At 39.7% G+C, this 20,000-nt stretch overlaps 1 protein-coding gene across 1 annotated transcript; it reads left to right on the plus strand.

Annotated features, from left to right (window-relative positions):
- Positions 1-4,526: 4,526 nt before the first annotated feature.
- Positions 4,527-18,229, plus strand: LOC137996862 (uncharacterized). Its single transcript, XM_068842482.1, has 5 exons — positions 4,527-4,607; positions 5,903-5,944; positions 11,414-11,539; positions 15,038-15,378; positions 16,535-18,229. The coding sequence occupies exons 1-5, from the start codon at positions 4,586-4,588 to the stop codon at positions 16,565-16,567; spliced, it is 564 nt and encodes a 187-aa protein (XP_068698583.1). The 5' UTR covers positions 4,527-4,585; the 3' UTR covers positions 16,568-18,229.
- Positions 18,230-20,000: the final 1,771 nt, after the last annotated feature.

Raw genomic sequence — 20,000 nt, forward strand, 5'->3', positions numbered from 1 at the left:
TAAACATGAAACGTTAGTGATGTATTGGTATATTTGTTAATTTAAACACAGGCAAATTATTTTCTCTGTTAACTCTCAGGCTACCGAGATGCGACTTGTTTTGCCTGACATACACTTTTCTCAACAGCAGTGGTGAATTGGTTTTTTTCTGATTTTAAAGCAAACCATTTTTAAGTTTTACACTTATGGAACTCGATAAAACAGGAATAAAACTCAACAGCTATTACACCTTGGAACATCTGCTTCCCTAATTCTCCGGTTAAACATGAAACGTTAGTGATGTATTGGTATATTTGTTAATTTAAACACAGGCAAATTATTTCTTAACTTTCACGCTACCGAGATGCAACTTGTTTTGCCTGGCATACACTTTTCTCAACAGCAACGGTGAATTGGTTCTTTTCTGATTTTAAAGCAATCCATTTTTAAGTTTTATACTTATGGAACTCGATAACTGAGGAATAAAACTCAACAGCTATTACACCTTCGAACATCTGCTTCCCCAATTCTCCGGTTAAACATGAAACGTTACTGATGTATTGGTATATTTGTTAATTTAAACACAGGCAAATTATTTTCTCTGTTAACTCTCAGGCTACCGAGATGCGACTTGTTTTGCCTGACATACACTTTTCTCAACAGCAGTGGTGAATTGGTTTTTTTCTGATTTTAAAGCAAACCATTTTTAAGTTTTACACTTATGGAACTCGATAAAACAGGAATAAAACTCAACAGCTATTACACCTTGGAACATCTGCTTCCCTAATTCTCCGGTTAAACATGAAACGTTAGTGATGTATTGGTATATTTGTTAATTTAAACACAGGCAAATTATTTCTTAACTTTCACGCTACCGAGATGCAACTTGTTTTGCCTGGCATACACTTTTCTCAACAGCAACGGTGAATTGGTTCTTTTCTGATTTTAAAGCAATCCATTTTTAAGTTTTATACTCATGGAACTCGATAACTGAGGAATAAAACTCAACAGCTATTACACCTTCGAACATCTGCTTCCCTAATTCTCCGGTTAAACATGAAACGTTAGTGATGTATTGGTATATTTGTTAATTTAAACACAGGCAAATTATTTTGTCAGTTAACTTTCAGAATGCCCAATGGAGCTGCGTAAAATTTCATTCCGGGCTAATTGATTTCCCAGCATGTAACAGGGAGGCACATTCAATATTAATTACAGAGCTATCAATTTCCTGCTATCATGATATCCTGATATCATGAAATTGAACCTAACAGCAATTATTTTACCTCAACGTTTGAGCGTGAGCCTGTATACCGGGAAGGCTTCCAGCACCGAATTCCCCGACGTCAACATTGTTTACTGCCTCCATAACTCGTTTGAAAACATCTGGATACAGAAATCCATGACATTCAGACGACGACTGTTCAATTAATCCCCCCACAGAGGCCAACCAAAGTTATTCCGTAAGCTTCGTCCACGTTTTTACCAGAATTTCGGACGGCGAGTCTAATCTGCAGGTCCCAGCTAGTAGGTCGCAGGTCACAGGTTGCAGGTCATTGTTTTACCAATACAGAAAGTATCCTAAACATTCTTAAAAGCTAACCTTAGGCCTAATTAGGCCTAAGCAAAAGGTTTTAGGCCTAAGGTTAGCTTTTAAGAATGTTTAGGTTACTTTCTGTATGGGTGAAACAATGCCTGCAACCTGTGACCTGCGAGCTGCGATCTGCAGATTAGACCCGCCGAATTTCGGAACGTGATCACCATTTTCCCGCAACAAATTACCGACTTGAAGGCGACAAATCTCTCTTCGAAAGAGCTGATAAAACTTTCCTTCGACAAATTGGCTAACATTTTACCCTGGATGCCAGAGGTCTTCTCGCTCACCAGCGGCGAGGAGCGTCGAAGTAGTGCTGGTCGGCGAGAGACGACGGCGACCTTTAATTTTTTTTCCCTGGGTGAGAGAGTTAATCCATAAATCCTATAGAACGAAAAATGGTTCCGTATCCCAGCACTAACCGCCACTGTCGATGCGAGCAAACGAACTGAAATAGATTTGTGTTCCCCACAAAATTCATCTCGCCCCTAAATATGGTCATTCAATAAAAAATTAACTACTTTTTTCTGCTTAACGTAAGTTCACAGTACAATCTGATCGATCCTGAATGCTTTAACACTTTTCTGAATACGAAACACCTTTTGTGTTAAGTTTTTAGCCTTTGTTGATGGATATCTACACCGTCAGGAGACGTCCAGCCGAGAATTCCTGAGTCGGCTTAAGCTCCTCATGGAAGTTAAGAAGACCATTTAAAGGGGTCATCCAGAAGTCTTACCAGCAGAGGCCCTTTGGCTCACAGGTCCTCACACATTCGTACGACGAAACAGATCCTTTTCTGGGGTTAAAAACCTGGCTACCGGCCTGTTAATTAATCATTTGTAGAACGAAGAAATTCCTGTCCTTAAAAATAGACACGCATTGCTTACGTGTGGTAGTGAAGTAACACAGCGATTTATTCCATATAAAATGTCAACTGAGCTGTGTGTAGTCTTCCAGGAGATTCAAGTTGTCCTTGCGTACTATGTAGGTCTAACAGTACACGATATTGTTTTGGTATTGTCTATCATTGTAGTGCCATGGTAGAAGTCTTGGGTAAATAGCCTGAGAAGACATGTGGTTACTAGCAAAGTACTGAACCCAGAAAGATTGAAGAAAATAAATGGGAGGTGAGAAACATATGCTTCTGGGCTGACATGTTGATAATTTTCAAGCTCCCTCACAACTTCTTTCACCACAAGTTTAAGCGTGCCCTCTGAGCATCTGACAGCTTTGTAATACTAAAGGTTACTAACGTGAAGCATCTGTGTCAAATGATGGCAAGATACCGGGTTTTCGTAAGTTTCTTTTTCTGTCAAGTGTTTTAAAGTTTGACAATAAATGGGCGAATTCAAAACAAAGATCACAATCGCCCACCATTGTTTCTGCAAAGTCAAAAATTTACTCTCCAAGACGAGGTTATTTATCACCAGGTAATTCCATCATTTTGGAAATAGCAGCTACTTTATTATTCATCGGCGTCACAATTTTTTGCTGATTTTGGGGCTCATTTTGTTGAACTCAAGCACGCTTCCAACAGACCTGTTTATTTTCGTGACTTATGCGCTTCTACAAAATTCTCCCCGTATCACACATTTCAACACAAGTATGCAAATTTGTTAAGCTCGAAAATTACACAACATGATAAGTTTACAAAAGCTGGAAATTTCACAGAAATCTTTTCCAGCGAAACATTTATTGAAACAAACAACATATTTGCGATAAGAGGCAAGAAACCCTTCCTATTTCAGTTGCGTGCGTGCAAACGAAACACACAATCACAAAGCATATGCAATTAAATAAATTCTGACAGTTCACATCAAACCCTTTTCAAAAGAACCTTGACGGTATACGTAAATAATACAAGACAAAAGAAACAACAAGCTTTCATTCAAATAATTTTTCACTGTCACATTTCCAATTTTTTTTTTTACCTTTGCTGAATTGAGTCATAAAAATGAATGTAACTTGCCGGACAACTTAGATGCGACTTCAGTAAACACAGTGATGCATTCAAGGCGTTCGATTCCTTCAGTGAAGGGGTAGTTTCTAAAGAAACTGTGATGCTGCGTCGGTGGGGAAGTAGTATACAAAAATTTGCTTTTATCAACGGAGTTGATAATGTAAATTGGCCACCGTACAGAGATTCTAAAAGCTGACGTTTCGAGCGTTAGCCCTTCGTCAGAGCGAAGGGCTAACGCTCGAAACGTCAGCTTTTAGAATCTCTGTACGGTGGCCAATTTACATTATCAACTCCGTTGATAAAAGCAAATTTTTGTATACGATTCCTTCAGTATTTGTTAAATCCATAAAAGAATTGCCATTTGACTTCAGTGTTGTATATGGTACCAAGCTAAAGCTTACGTGATATCCAACGGCAAAAAATGAAATTGTTGTCGAAGACCATTACTCGTCGCTTTAAAGATTCCGGGTATTTATTTTTCATCGCCTAAGTTGTTTATCCAATTGACGTTCCATTCTTGAGCGCCATAAGGGCATATTTTGTTTAAAGATGCACTAAGACCCCATTTGCGTTACAATGACTTTCAACGCCATTCCAGGTTAATAATTAAATGTCCTCCCGTGTGCACCAGAGAAATCTACGCATTACCCCAGCCCCCTCAAACCTAACAAAATACGCACAGAAGACTCTATGCACAAAGACACCACTAAGCAGGGGAGTAACAGGCAAGACTTTTACCGACACGGAAAAAAATTAAAACACGACGAAACGCTACGCAGATTCCGACTGGGTTTAGCAACCCAGTAAAAAACGACGAAATAAACGCAGATTCCTACTGGGTTTGCCATACTGGCAACCCAGTAATTATTAGTCGGAGGAATATTACCCCGTGAATCGTGCACAATAAACTTTGTTTTGTAACGTTATTAAAGCTGTCTATTAATGCAAATAAAAGGGATATTAATAAATCATAACGCTTTCGGTTCTTTAAGATTCAGTCAAATTCAGGGCATGGTAGGAGCACGTATTTTAGACTCCGTGGATCGACCGGAATGACGCGGCTTAATTTCGCAGGTAAAATCTGTGATGTGGGTAATCGTAATTGTTAGGAGGCCTACCGTTAATGTACTACTTGATCCTAACGCTAACAAGTCTAACTGAACGTTAGGGCTTCGAATCCTAACATACTGAAACGGAGAATTCAACTACAAAATGAATATGTCTCACTCGAAACTGAATCCAGCAATAACTTCCTTCTTCCTTTCCGGAAGGAAATAGAATAGAGTCTATGAACCACTTCTTACTGCGCGATTTTGACAAAATATAAAGAATATTTAGTTTGCATCAGAATGTGAACAGTGTGTTTGGGAAGCCGTTTGAAACTTGAAAAATTCAGTTCTCAATTTTCGAGCACTTTATCGAGAACTGCAACATTTTCGAACCTATATAAGCTAGGGGACAAAATCTTGAAGCCTAATGATCCAGAGAATTTTTTTTCGATTGACTTCGCCTTTTCTTTGGGTCTGAATTATTAATTCACAAGAAATTTTACAGGGCAATTTTTGAGGGGCAATATTAATTGAAAAGTTAGCACTGCGATAGTCGTTTATAAAGGAGAAACTCTATCAATAGGAGGACAGAATTATGCAGTAAAAGGTCTTAGGGAAAAAAAGTAAATAATTTTTTCAAGCCATGTGTTCCTCCGAGCATTTCAAAAGTAAACTGTCTCTCTAATTTACTTCCGATACGAATGGATAAATCGACTACACTGTGACTTCCTCAAAACATTTTTTTCCCCTCATTATCATGATATTTAAGAATTTCTTCGCAGTCGATGGTTTGGGCCTTAGCCGTCTTGCTTAATCTGAAAATTATGCTCTATTCAAAAGCATTTATGCCATCCCGCACCAAGAGATTATGATCTCTTGCCCGCACATTACAGTCACTTTTTTTCCAAATTTGTTGACCATGCCCGTAATTATTATTATTATTATAATGAGTTTCGCTACACTGAGCAAATAGAAATTAATGTCGCCTTGAAAAAAATAAAGACTTATGGATCCGAAAACTAAACTAAATAAATACGACCGCTGGAAATCTGGAAATTATTAAATGTACGGTTTCTTTTTAGTAACCACGGAAGTGGGACCTGAAGCGATCATTTAAGAAGGCTTGTTGTGTTCATTAATAAATCTGCTGACCGTCTTGTTTCTTTTACTTTGAGTGTATTTTTCTTCCTTTCTCATAATGTAAAGTTCGTAGCAATCATTGAGATCTGAACTGGCCAAAAATACTGCTTCAGCGCTGTCAAACACCGAACAGCTCTTTCCAGTTTCTTTTGAATTAACTTTAAATTTTTTTTTCTTCAGTTCTTTGTTGGTATCTATGGTTCACCAGAGTAATGTTAGAAGGTATGTAAAGATATGAATCACCAATAATGAAATTGCCCCGTTGCTCTATATAGCTACCGACTGAACTACAAGGTCAGGCCGTGGGAACTGAAGATGTTAAAGTCACGGCAACGAACATGTACGAATTTGCAAAAACGTAATCCATATCTTGATGCCTACTCTGGTTTGCACTTTTGGCTTGGGGTCGTTTGACCTGAAACTTACTGCCATAGTAACTCAACAACAACTGGAACTGGACTTGCCCTTCTTGTTTGGCTCGGAAGGGAAAGCGAGCTAAACGGTAAGTGGCTTTAAAAATCAAATACGGTAAAACGAGTCAAAAACAGAAAGCAGGGTAGGCTCAAGATGTCAGCTAGGTATGTGGTTTTAATTTCGCTAGTGTCAAGAGCACTGGACTTGAAAGCTTTGGGATAAAAAAAAATCGTAAATGGTTTGAATCCATGAGTCATATAACTGAGTGAAGTACGATCGTCCTGCAAAGTGTAGTCCTGAGAAGGACTGACACTGACGTTTCGACAACCTGAGGCTAAGTCATCACCGATCAGAGTCAAGTGATTTGTGTAACGTCAGTAGGTGGTATAACTACTCTGTTCGTTGATCTGATTGGTCAACCAAGTCGTGATATTATTGGTCGTCCGTCAGTTAAAGCGTGTTGTTATTAGCTGTGACTGAAGACTGTAAACGGTGATTGGTGCGTTGTTAATCAAATGTCCGTAGGTGTATTTTTAGTAAAATTAGTTGGTTTGTCTGTTGTTGATATTGTCAATAAGCCGTTTGCACCAATCACTTGTTTTATTTCTTAGACATTAAACGTTCCAAATTTCAACGTCCCGCACGTAGTACAGTCAGTACAGGACTGATTTGTATTTGTGGATTAGATAAATTTCATTTTTGGTCAACCGAGAATGTTCCCTATACTTTTCATGATTTTGCCATGCTTCACACCAATGGAAATTAACTATTATATTTTTAGTTAATTATTATATTCTAAATTATGTAAAACAATGGTAATTAACTATCAAAATTTCAGATAACCGTAATGGGAGCAAATTAACCGTTAGCCGTAAAAGGGCCAAAATTTTAACCCGTTAGGCGTAAAAATGCTTAAAATTTAATTGTTAGCCGTAAAAGCCACTACCCCATTGGGACCCTCTTGCGGGCTACGGGTCTAATTGTTAATTAGCGTTCTTTTAATAAGGCGGTGCAAATAGGTGTCAGGAAAAAGGCCCGCCACGATTACCATTCAAAAGAGCGTAGGTGGCATTCATGTGCCCGTAGTTCATATAGATGGACTGGTTTTGAAACTCTGGACACTAAAACAGCGAGAAGAGTGACATCGCGCTTCATGTTAACTTGACCGTGGCCATGTACAATCTTTTGTCCTCGGTTCACAACCGAGGACAAAAGGGTGTGGTTTGTGCATGGTCGGGGCCGAAACGGCGAACAAAAATATAACTGACAAAGAAACTTGTCGAGTTTCATAGCCATATCCATATATTAACTATGATGAGCCAAGCTTCCAAACAAATTAACGGCTTTCATGGTACCGCTTGTTGGTGGTGATAATTCTGGAGCGTTGGCCACGTTCGTATTTAGGCATGGCAACGACGCTTTATGGTCAAATGTTTATGTCTCAGTTCTGTTTTCTTTGTCTCACAAGTGCCAAGGGAGTTTTCTGAACAAAACAATTTTTAAATTTAACCATAAAGACTCGTAGCCATGTGTGAATATTGATATATCGACGTGGCCAAAAACATTTCAAAATGGCGACCTTTCGTGCGGGAAAGCTCTCTAGAAAGAAGAATCTCTGTTTACAGAGTACAGCAGTAAAGAGCAGAATGGAAAACCTTTTAGACTCTCGCAAAAAAGATAGTCGAGTGATAGCCTTGCTGATGCTTAAGTATCATTTCAGTCCGAGAGTGAAAGTGAAACCGCGCCATTGGGGAGACGTGTTGAGGAGTCGAGTTCGGTTTTCTTTCTGTTTTCTCCTGAACGAGGGGTGGTGACCTATCTTTTTTATGGCATAATTTTATTCTCTTACTCCTCCTCTTTGTGCTGTAAAACTTTGTAGAAAAAATTAAGTCAGAAAAAAAAGTTACAGGGAAAAAAGTATTCGTAGCCATAGCCCGTGAACACAAATTTAAATTTTCTCCTCGAGATCACGCACCCAAGGAATATATGTAGTCAATACCTCTTCATGACGTATGCCTGTGCCATAAAACAAACATTAGCTTATTCCTTTTGCTGAATACAATACACCTGTTTTGTTATTTCAAGAATTACATCAAAGCTGTGCTTCCTGTTCCTGCAAAACGTACCGTGAACCGATGGAACAAACTTGTCCTTTATAGATGAAGTCGCAATGATTAAATGAGTAACTTGAGCAAGTTATATCTCCCAAACGAGCTTGGTGACCTGTTTTTGTAATTGCATATTTCGAATCACCATAATGCAGGGAACAATCGAGAAAAGTTTAAAGACAATCTTACGACAACTTCTAGTACTAAGGAATCACCTTAAGTTACTTTAGAAAACCACTGAAGAAGGGGGAGTACCCTCGACCGAACAAGCTTGGTCAGTAAAAGATTTATTATATGGGATAAAACACCAAAAAATGATCTTTGATCTTGCGGGACCAAGCGAATAATCCCGAGCGGGTGGTATAGCTCCGTCTTGCCTGCTCGGGTAGCCAATGACAGCGCGGGATTGTGTTCATTTTGCCCGCTCACGCAACTAGTCATATAATAAACAAATATACCACAGGAAGAGGAAATCACTACATTATGCAAAGCATACTAAAAATTTAAACTTTCACAAAAATGACCCTCCGATCCCCGCAAACTATATAAAGAAATGCTAAGACTCATACTCAAAAAGAATTCTTTCCAGTTCAACGGAAAGAACTATCTACAAATTCATGGTACTGCCATGGGTACTAAAATGGCCGTTACCTTTGCAAATATCTTTATGGCCGATCTTGAGACAGATTCTTAGCAAAAGCGTCATAAAGCCAATGATTTGGAAACAATACATTGACGACATTTTTTCGTTGTGGGATGTCAGCAAACCGGATATAGACAAGTTCATTACACAAGCAAACTCACACCACCCTACCATCAAATTTACGACTGAGATCTCAAACACTGAAGCCACCACAGAGGGCCCACACAATGTGTTTGTGTGACTGATTGTTATTTTATAGTAAATGTACTAGATTTACCGCTTTCCTCACCTATAGCGATATATCGCTAACTCTGTATATAAATCAATGATAAATATACATTGAATTACCTTACCTGTGGTATATAGTCGCCCTCTTGCCTCAAAAGTGTTTTTTTGAGGCGAACTCAAAATGTGTGGGCGCCCTGTTAAGCCACATTTCTTGACAATATCGTATACAAAAGCAAACGCTTTCAAAATCAATCCATTCTGGATATAAAAACACACTTCCAGCCGACTGAAACCTTTCAGTACACTCATTTTTCCTCCAGCCACCCACCAGGTGTCAAAAAAAGATTCGTGAAGGGCGCTAGACTTCTACGCTCTAATTCTTCAAGAACAACTTTTGAAGAGAACATTTGCAAATTCAAATCACGTCTACGTGCTAGAGGCTATCAAAACGTCTGATTGAGACACTTCTATCAGACATCAAATTCACAGACTGAGGGAATCAGCGCTGAAGTAAAGGAATGAAATCTCTTAAGATATCTTGCCCCGGGCGTTGTGACACAGTATCACCCGCCAGTGCCAAACCTTAAACATGCACTTGATGCAAAACCAGCAACCACTCCTATCTTTTCAAAGGGGGAAATCCATACAAGACATACTCGTAAGAGCAAAGAAGTTAAAGAAAACAAAGACCAAAAATATGGTATCAAAGTCTCACCCGTTAAGGAGTTGTGTAGGTCTGTCAATCCTTGCTACTCCTACTTTGCATATTCTGACCCCTTTCCAACTGGGTTATTAAAGTGTCCTTACTCCTTCTTGCTCGGACAGGGCAACGGACTAAAATGTACTAATCCCCCACCCCATAGCGAAAAGCAAAGGCCAAAATGTACTAATCCCCCATCCCTCTTGGAAGGCAACGCAAAAAGTGAATTAACCCTCACCCCCTCGGGCAAGGCAAAGAGTCAAAGACCCCACAAAGCCCCACTCATGCCCCATGTTTGCACGGGGTTGGGGTTTACAGTGACAGGTGCATTATATATTTGCATAATCCATCCCGCTCTTGTCAACATTATCTAAACGTATTTGTCTATTATATTTCACACTATGGCTATGTTCGCTCAAGTATTCAAAGTGATATAGTTTCTTACAATTTTCCTTTTCGTTTTTACTCTAAAGATTGTTGGTAATCGGTTAAGTATCTTCCTCTAATCGTAAATCTCGTTTCTTTTATTGTACACAATTAGTCTTAGTTTTGTCGTTGTATTTTCGTTTCTCTTGTTTTACCTGTTAACCATTGTAAGTTACTTTTTCGTTCTGTAAGGTTGAGTTGTTCCGATTTGTCATGCGTTGAAACCACTGCTCAACGCGAATACGGTAAACACCCGCATATAAGAACATTTTTTTCAGGTTTAAAGACGGTGCCTACTATTGTTATTGCGCATATGTTCTGCGCATCTCGAGATACTCGGGTTTCCTATCAGTGATGCTTACTAATACAGGGATATTTTTGCGCGGTTTAAAAGTATCCGGCGAAAGTAGACCTTAGTAAGTATTCTTGGTATCCATAAAGAAAATTGTGGGTAATCATGCATTTTTGAGAGATAATTAAGCTTCAATTTTAGAAAGAAAGCCATACATTGCTTTGTATTTTAAAGCTTTTTACAAATATTATTTGTGAATTATCTTTGAAAAATGCGTGGATACCCTCACTTTTCTCTTTGGATTTGAATAACACTTGTTAAGAGCTACATTTCCCGCATAATCATAAACCAGGGGAAAAAACCTTTGAATTAGTAGGCACCGTCCTTAAGGCTGATCGTGTTCTTATTTGATGGGTACGTAGTGAGAAATCAGCCTGAAAGTGTTCTTAAAATGTTCTTAAAATTGGTTTCAGAAATACCTCAAATTATATATCACTAGAGGTTTAATTAACATACAATGCTGTTTTGTGATAGATTTACAGTTCTCCTGAACATCATAGTACTTTGATATAAGTTACTGTATGTATTGTTTCCTTATCTCAATACCTTTTCCCTTTGTATTACGAACATGTTTTATTTATCAGGCTGAATTTGTTCTTATTTATATGGTGCTTTATTGGCCAAATTTCAGCCTGTTGTTCTTAATCCACTCGTTCTTATATGCGGGTGTTTACTGTAGCTGTAGCTAACTGCGGGCAGCGCTAATTTTATTTTGTACATGTTCTTAAGCCTTTAATAAACTTGAATAATAAAACATCAAAACGATTGAAATGATTGATTTTACGTTGAAGTATATATATTTTTTAAATCTTTATTGCAGCGTCTTGTTCAGACAAGAGACTTTATACAGTTGCTTGCTTGGTGTTTAAAAAGGCTGGAGGTTGTCAAAAAGATTTCGCAGTGGAAAGCTGCCAGAAGACTTGCGACCTTTGTCCACCCACATCAGGTGAATGGCATAGAACGAAGGCAACTAGGCTGAAAAATTTCCTTTGATTTTCAGATCGTCGCCAATTGTGAATGCAAGAAATAGGGAAGCTTGAAAAATTCAGGCTTGAACCCATAAAAGAAAAGTAGCAAGTTGATCTGCAGCATGGCTTTCTGTCATGAATGTTCCTCAAAGGTGGCTTAAACCAGTTTCAACAATTTCAAGAAACTGTTTTATTACAAGGCCTATTTCTTCCACACTTTTTCAAAGATTCTAGATTGTAATACTAAATCACTAAAGCAAATTACAATTAAGGCAAAAATTCTCATTTCAAATTTGACACTCTTGGCAAGTCCGGCGGTTTGTACACCTTTTTAATCATATTCGAATTCATAGGAGGTTCACTATAATATATAGATTTAGCCAAGCCTAAAAGCGGAGCCCCCGTTTCTAACCCCAGAAAGCAATATAGTGTACATGGAGAACATTATGCTTCTGCATGAAATATAAAATTAATCGTCATTATTACTGTTAGTATACAGTTTACAGTGATTAAACAGATCAAACACCTCTGAGCTGACAGCGGTAAACAAACAAGCCTTGCAAACAATAACCAACAATTTTAATCAACAACTAAAACTGAAATTACATGCACAGTGATCTCTTTCACTTGATCACTTTCTCTTGATCGTCTTTTGTGGCGTAGGAGTATCCATGGTGTCATCAAACACTTTGAAGACTTTGAAGCAGAGCGTTCCAACTGCATTATTCAGAGCAGGCTCCGCAGAAAAGATCCTCCTAACGCAGCCCCAACAGGATTAGACCCTGTGCAACAAGGCCGGGGTTGCTGCACACCTCCGCCTACGTCACCCGGGCTACGCGAACCACAAAGCGTATTCATCGCAAGCGATGTGACTTCCAAGAATCTCTCAGTTTCACAAAAATTTCCGTTTAACTGTCAACCTTTCAGTCCCTCTCTCTTCAGTTTAGAACAACAGCAAAAATCTTATTCAGTGCAGGGATGGCGCAGTGGTGAGAGCACTCGCCTCCCACCAATGTGGCCCGGGCTCGATTCCCAGACTCGGCGTCATATGTGGGTTGAGTTTGTTGGTTCTCTACTCTGCACCGAGAGGCTAGGTTTTCTCCGGGTACTCCGGTTTCCCCTAGCTCTCCTCAAAAACCAAAATTTGATTTCATTTGCGTTAACTTGTTAATTTCAATTTACAGTGTCCCCGATTAGTGCTCCACGGCGCTAGAAGATTAGACACATAAAGTTCCTTTCCTTTTTTTCCTTTCCTTTCATCTTTTCAAAGTCAACCTAAAACGTAGTAAATTCGCTTACTCAATTGCAATTTCACTTTCTGACGCGAGCAATATCGCGTCAATATCGCATAAATTATAAATTTATGTATCTGTCCGCTTATTGACAATACAAATTAGCCAATGAGCGCGCGAGAATTTTGCAGTAATTGTAAAAAAGTGTTTTGTCTCTCGCTCTGTTTCTCTCAGCTTCAAGGTGATTTTCATTGACTGAATTTTTTTCTTCTTCTCCTTCCTCAGCTTCTCTCCAGGATTTCTTCGCTTAATTAAACTTCTCAAATTTTGTCGCCTCTTGTCTCATGCTCTTTCGCTTTTCTTCGACTTTCCTGCTCTTTATCCAGTTGCTCGTCACCAATGTGATTTCCCGCCAGTAAAACGCGGGTTGCCAAATGCAACGCTGCCACGCGATTTCCCGCCAAGGAAAATTGCCCGAACACTCGTGTCCCCAGAGGCTCTCCTGCCTCCCCACCCCTACAGTCTGGACGGGCAGACCTACGTGACGTCATAACCAAAATTTCTCACATGGATAAATTTCCCAATAAATCTTACCCATGGTGCTCCGCTTTGCGCGCCTGACATCCGCTATGAGGAGTTCCGAAAATATGCTTATGTACATTTGATAATGCCGTCGAGACATCATTCGTTGATATCCAGTCGCTTCCTTTTATTCTTGATTACTTTTTCACAGAACAGCAACTTTAGGTAGCATTTGAAACACCAATGTTTGCATTACATGTACAAGATGCACTCATTGTAGGTCACCATAGACAACAGGAGAAGCCATCTAAAAAGACCTTTTAGTTTGTATGGAAACGCTTACATCTCAAAATCGCAACCATTGACCCCCATTTTTTATTGCTGGAAAGTTACGAGTAGGCTGCGATGAAACTCTTTGCAAAGTTAAAAAATTTTACATAGCGGAATCACAGCCACTTTAAGGTGGCTCCTTAGAGTATTTTGCGAATACCCTCACTACAGGGAACGAGTTACAAAACGAAACCCAGTTAATTTCTCTTAATGTTTTCTCTATATAGGTTTACCAGTATGAGTACCGACATACTAAGGCGTAAATTTTTTTTGGCGTCAATTTATTGCATCTAATGACAGGCGCGATTTCAGGCTTTACGCGCCAAACTAGCGCCTAGCTTGCGCGCGGCCCTAAACCTCTAGCCAGCCTCCTAAAATATTCCAGTTGTGAAGATAGCTGAGAGTCCGCTCCAGAAATTGTTTTTAAAATTTCTGCAAAAAATTTGAATTTAGCCTGTTTAGTACTTTCCATCGATAAAAAGGGGGTCCCTGTGTTTGTTTTTGAGATATAGACATTTAAAGACAAAATTCAGGGTGTTGTTAGATTAATCGCCTTTTGCTATGGTAGCACAATTGAGCGTATTTAAATTTGTCAAGCACTAAATGCTGGTGTATGTGAAACCATAACATAGCTGCTTGGTGATACAGTGTATGTACAGTGTTGTAACTAGAGTCAATCCTTCTAACTGTACAGTTTCTTGAAGGGAGTTGAGACTAGTGTGAGCTTCCTTAACGAAGTGGCAACGAAAGGAAAGCCTGAAGTATTGGCTCGATAGCTCTTATAACTACGATCATCTAAAAATCTTATCATATGTCTTTTCACAGTTAAAATATATCTTTTTATTAGTCATATCTAAGCCTGAGACAAATGTGCACAATGACGAATAGTAAGTATATCGAATGGGAGTTCTGTGGCGGGTGGAGCAGTGGGCCTGGTTCCCCGAGGAACTTACATTATACCCTAACACCAACCATTAGTCCAAACGGGTAAAAAATATAAAGACATTATTCCAGTTTTCATCTCTTTTCTCACAGGATATCATTGCTGTAGAGTAGTCAAAAACGCAATAGCAGCGCTATTGTTTTCTATAAAACGAGACAAAAATATAAGACAACTAACTTAAATGGGCCCTTCACAATTGATTGTATGGTTACAAAGACTACCAGACTGTGATTGGTTAACTCGAACAGAATCGTCAGGGATAGAATCAGTGATAGATAAACGCGACATGAATATAGGGTACTTAGTTCCTTGGGGTTGTCTTCACAGCTCCACAGCTCCACAGCTCTATAGCTTCATCAACTGCAAACGCCCCATTCCATATACTACTACGACGTCAGCAATTCAAAGAATTCCCTGTATTAGAACCATGATTTTTTCGTCCTCTTCAGTACCTCCACCGTCAGCAGAAGAAGAAGAACACGTCCCAACGACAACCAGACCCACAACTCATGCAATACCTCAATGTGGTGGCCAAAATTTAGCTTTACCAATTAGCCGAGGTCTAATCGTTGACCACAAGCTTCAGGGTCTCGTGATTTGGGCTCACTCTGTTCTCTCAGAACTTCATTGTGAGGATACCTGTCTGCGATTTCCCGCGTGTTTGGCTTACAATTACCACTATTCGGGAGTGATGGAACAAAGAGTCTGCGAGCTGATGAATAAAGTCACAAATGTCACGAATATTAGAGGATATTGCTGTCGATTTTTTGAGCGGGATAGAGTTCAGAATGTAAGTACGTAAGTGCCATTAGTTTTGCTTATATGTTTTGGTGCCCATCAAGTGTGCAATAAAGACGTCTGCGTTCAGAAAAGTTGGGCACAGGTCAATGACCTACAACCGTAAAATCACATAAGCACGTAATACAATCGTGGACAAAATTGGTGACAGACTGTCACTTTTTACTCCCAACTCCATATCTAAACCAAGTACTGTATTTCCATCCAGTAAATTCATGTTGCGGATCCACTCTCCCCCCAAAGAATGTTAAGAGATTGCCGGTCATTTCAGTTAGGAGGTTTAAGTTAGGAGCTCATGGTCAGCATTTTCACAGACTAATCTATTTTTAGACCAGTTTTTTTTCCAATACGTTTAGGGTCTTACTTCCAAGATTAAAGTCATAAGGTAATATGGAACGTAATCACAAGACATACTTGAGCCACTGATGGCAACCGGAAGACTACCGGAAGACTACCGGAACTTTTTAACTCAGTGTCAAGGGACTTAACACATTTATACTTCTATGTATCATTTCTCAATTACGTACGATTAGTGTATAATATAAATCTGGGAGAAATGCCAGTCCTGACATGCCAAATGTTCATACATACACACCTACGTGCTTAACTGACCACACCGCCTTGGGGCTCAGTTTCAGGGAAAAGGAAACATAATCAGCGAAAGGACAGAAAAGAACAACAATAACATCTGTTAAGAATCCCAACTGGCCGGAGGCAAACCAGTTGGCTATTTACAAGTGCAGCAGAAAAGTTTGACAGGGACTACCAGGATCAAATTCAACGTCGGAGTGGTCAGAATTAGTCTTGAACCCACTTCCGGTTCCCGTTCTTGTCTTAATTAAAAACATCTCGTGCTGAAGCAACCTCGTTCCCAGGGTCTCTCTTCTCTGCCTCCATTGTCGTCTCAACGGCAATGGAGGCAGAGAAGAGAGACCCTGGGAACGAGGTTGGTACAAAAAAGTCTATACCAAGGATGCATGCATTTTATCCCGATTTGCTTACTATTTCCCATCCTCCTTATTTCACATGATTTTAGGTCGAGAACGGAAAGGTTGAAAGATCCTTGAAACACATGAATCTGAAAAAAAAACATTTAACAGAGGAATATCATGTTACATCTTTCTTGTCCTCTGTTGATCTCATTGCAGATTCTTCTGGGATCTCAGCAGTGCTCTGGCTAACCACGAAGAGACGTTAGCTCAAAATAGGCGGTTACAAGGTAGCTACTGGAAGCAACTGGGTGGTTCAAGTGAAATTAACAGAACGAAAACCTAAAATGTAGGAGATACAAGCAGAAACCTCGGCAGTAAAAAACTATGAGAATAATAGCTTTCGAAATTACCAAATGTTTGTAAAGTCGATCGAGATTTTTAAAAGCTCTTGACATAATCTCTATCTTATTAGAAGGGATAACAATCATTTCAAGAAATAAATAAATATAGAACTAACTGCAGACAGTACTGTTTCGGCCATCTGGGCCTCATCAGTGGCGATATATTACAGTTAGTAGCAGTTAGATATAGCTCTTTGGCATTACGAAGCTTTTGCTTTCATGTCCAAATTGAGAACTATACTAGGTTGAGTCATTGCCGCTAGCTATTGCGCATGCTCACTAGCTCGCTAGTTCGAGTACTCTGGCATGGCTTAGATGTACCACATGTGTGGGACATTTGGGGTGGCTTTTTAAGCTGAACCTCCTATCGTATCATCACCACTGCACTGATGAGGCACAGAAGGCCAAATCAGCGGCTATATATATAAATTTATTTATAGACCACAAATGAAGCGATGACACAACTTTAGTTTACATCTACGTTACGGCCTTCTTTAGGATGATTAAACCAAAGTTGTGTCATCTCTTCATTTGTGGTCTATTTTTTATTTATTGCTAGGAGACAACATTTTATGCTTGTGATAACCACTACACCACTAGGACAACCATGCTGGCAACACAGCAATCGAAGGTGTGATTAAAGCCCGGTTTACACTACAGAAAATATTTGGCATGGGTGCCAAAAAAGAGTGCAGCAAACTTTGTTTACACTACACCATTTTTACCGTACCAAAATACCGTGCCAAAATTTTTGGGCCCGCGTAACTTCTCATGGAGCCATGCGCAGTTCAACTTTAATGAAGAACGTCGGCGTGATTTTGGTGGAGAATGAGCCGCCATCTTGAAATGTACTTTAGAAAACCACTAGCCTATATGAATTAAGGCTCAAATTTTGCCCTTTAAAGTGTTTACACTGCTTGTTCTATCCGAACCGTGCCTATTTTTTCAGTCCGTGCTCGGACTACCTCGCCGAAGGTCCCAGCACGGGTAAGAATTTTGGTTCGGCACGGATAAAATTTGGTACTGACAGGTTGTTTACACTGCAAATTTTATCCGAGCCGAACCTTTTATTTTTTGGGACCCGTGCCAATTTCACCCAAGCCGTGCCAAAAATTTTCTGTAGTGTAAACCGGGCGTTACTATCGATCTCAGACATCCGTGGACAAGGGCTTTTTTTCAGCCCACTTTACGGACTGTTGATTTCAGTCTGTGGTTGAAAACTTCTGATCACGTGATAACATTTTTTGTGGCTCTGTGGTTTTGAAAATACCGACCACGTGGCGCTAGTCCTTCGTTCTTCCCACGGCCAAGAAAAGAAAAAAAAACCTGAAGAAAATTTTCCACCTTCTTCTTATTTCGTCGGACAAGGCTTTTCCTGAATTACCCGTAATAGCTTCGGCCGGGTTTCAATCGCTGTCAACATCGTTTCGCGTTTTTTTCTTTGGGGAGAGCAACAGAAAATAGCGTCACGACATTAGTTTTTTCGAAACCGCAGAGCCACAAAAATGTTATCACGTGATCAGAATTTTTTAACCGCAGACTGAAATCAACGGTTCGTGAAGTGGGCAGAAAAAAGCCCTTGTCGACGGACGTCTGAGATCGATAGTACGTGGTTAGGATGTAGGCCTCCCAGGAAATTTTCTTTCAAAGTGGCAGAGTAGGAACTTATAACTCCGCTTGAAACCCAACTAAGGATCAAGTTAATGATACACGACCGTAGTCAATTTAGCGACAAGGAAGGATCCACAAGGGATACTGGCTAATTCTATTTGTGTAGGAAGAGTATATGAGAGAAACCCTGACCCCGTATACCCCAAATAATCATATTGTTTACGGAATAAATGTTTAAAAGAAAATTCGCCCTGAGCGGGGTTTGAACCCACGTCCCCCGTTACTAGTCGGGTGTGATAACTACTACACCACCAGGACACCATGCGGGCAACACAGCAATCGAAGAGGTGATTTACGTGATTAGGGCGTGGGACTAAAATAGTGAAAATATGCCAAAAATATGCTCAAAAGTTGCCGAGCAGAATCTGGCTAGGCCTACAAGTTAAGACAAAACCTTCTAGCTGACCTCGAAGTAAAAAAAACCAGCCTCCCCTTTCGTTCTGACGCTTCTTTTAGCATCAAACTGTCAATGACTGTCAGTGACAATGTAGTTTTCGTTGAGTTACAAATAGACAGTACAGCAGTCGAAGGCAACCCAAAGGCTCCTTTTTCAACGGCTTTTATCGTTATTACTGTAAGGGTGGGCGTCTCTGCAATCCTGTTACATGCACAACTCGTCCCCAGTAGTACTGGAACTCCACGATTTCAATCGTGTTTCTGTAGTTAATGTTTCAAACACGGTAAAGCTGTGATCAATATCCTTTAAATGATTTATTGAGATAAAAACAAAGAGCAAAAAAAAAGTTGACAACGAGTTTCAATTTTTTTTATTTCAAAAGAACAGTGAATGGATGAATGACCGCCAATGACCTGCAATCAGACTCTTGCTTGAACTTTGCTCACGTGTTAACCTGGCGATTGATTCAAATATCCACCCTCCTTTGTGTGTAATCTTGGTGTACGTCTTTAACTTAATGAACATACTCTGGTCCAACTCACCTTCAAAATTAACGAACATATGCAGTGTCTCATATATGGCAGTGTAACAAGTGTAAATGCGTAAGTTGCCTATCCAAATGCGATTATCTTTCCAACTTTCATTTCATTCCGAAGTTCAAATACATGAAATTAATTTCAAATAGCCTTATATCTTTTCATTCAACTGTTATGGGATATAAGTTAAAATCGTAACCAACTTGCTCCCAGCTGGCTTGATACCAGAGAAATCGCAAGGGCATGCGCAGTCGCAAGATCATGGTTCAAATCCGGTTTTTCAAACACCTGAGAGCCCGCTTTCGTTTTAGTCAGCGCCAAGAACACGGATTCTGACCAGGGCCAAGCAAGGGGTCCGCGAATCACAAAGTTTCGACTCGTCTACGCAGAGTAAAAAATTGGGAACTCGCAACACTGAGTAGGTGCCAATAGTTCGGTACAAAAATTATGGACTTTCACTGTGACTGCATGAGCATAAATTGGCCCCTGGACAAGCTTGACAAAGTCCGTGTTCTTGGTGCTGCCCGAAAGAAAAGTGGGCTCTAAGGACAAGATTGGCAACTGCTTAAGTTGTATCTCCAACTGCGATGATCTCTCCAACTATCATTTTAAAACTCTGTCAGTAACAATTGGAACGAAAAGCAACATCGAGAGAGAAAGAACAACCGAAAACTCCA

This window comes from Montipora foliosa, chromosome 3 (genome assembly GCF_036669935.1).
Source record: "Montipora foliosa isolate CH-2021 chromosome 3, ASM3666993v2, whole genome shotgun sequence".
In the NCBI taxonomy this organism is placed as follows: Eukaryota; Metazoa; Cnidaria; class Anthozoa; order Scleractinia; family Acroporidae; genus Montipora; species Montipora foliosa.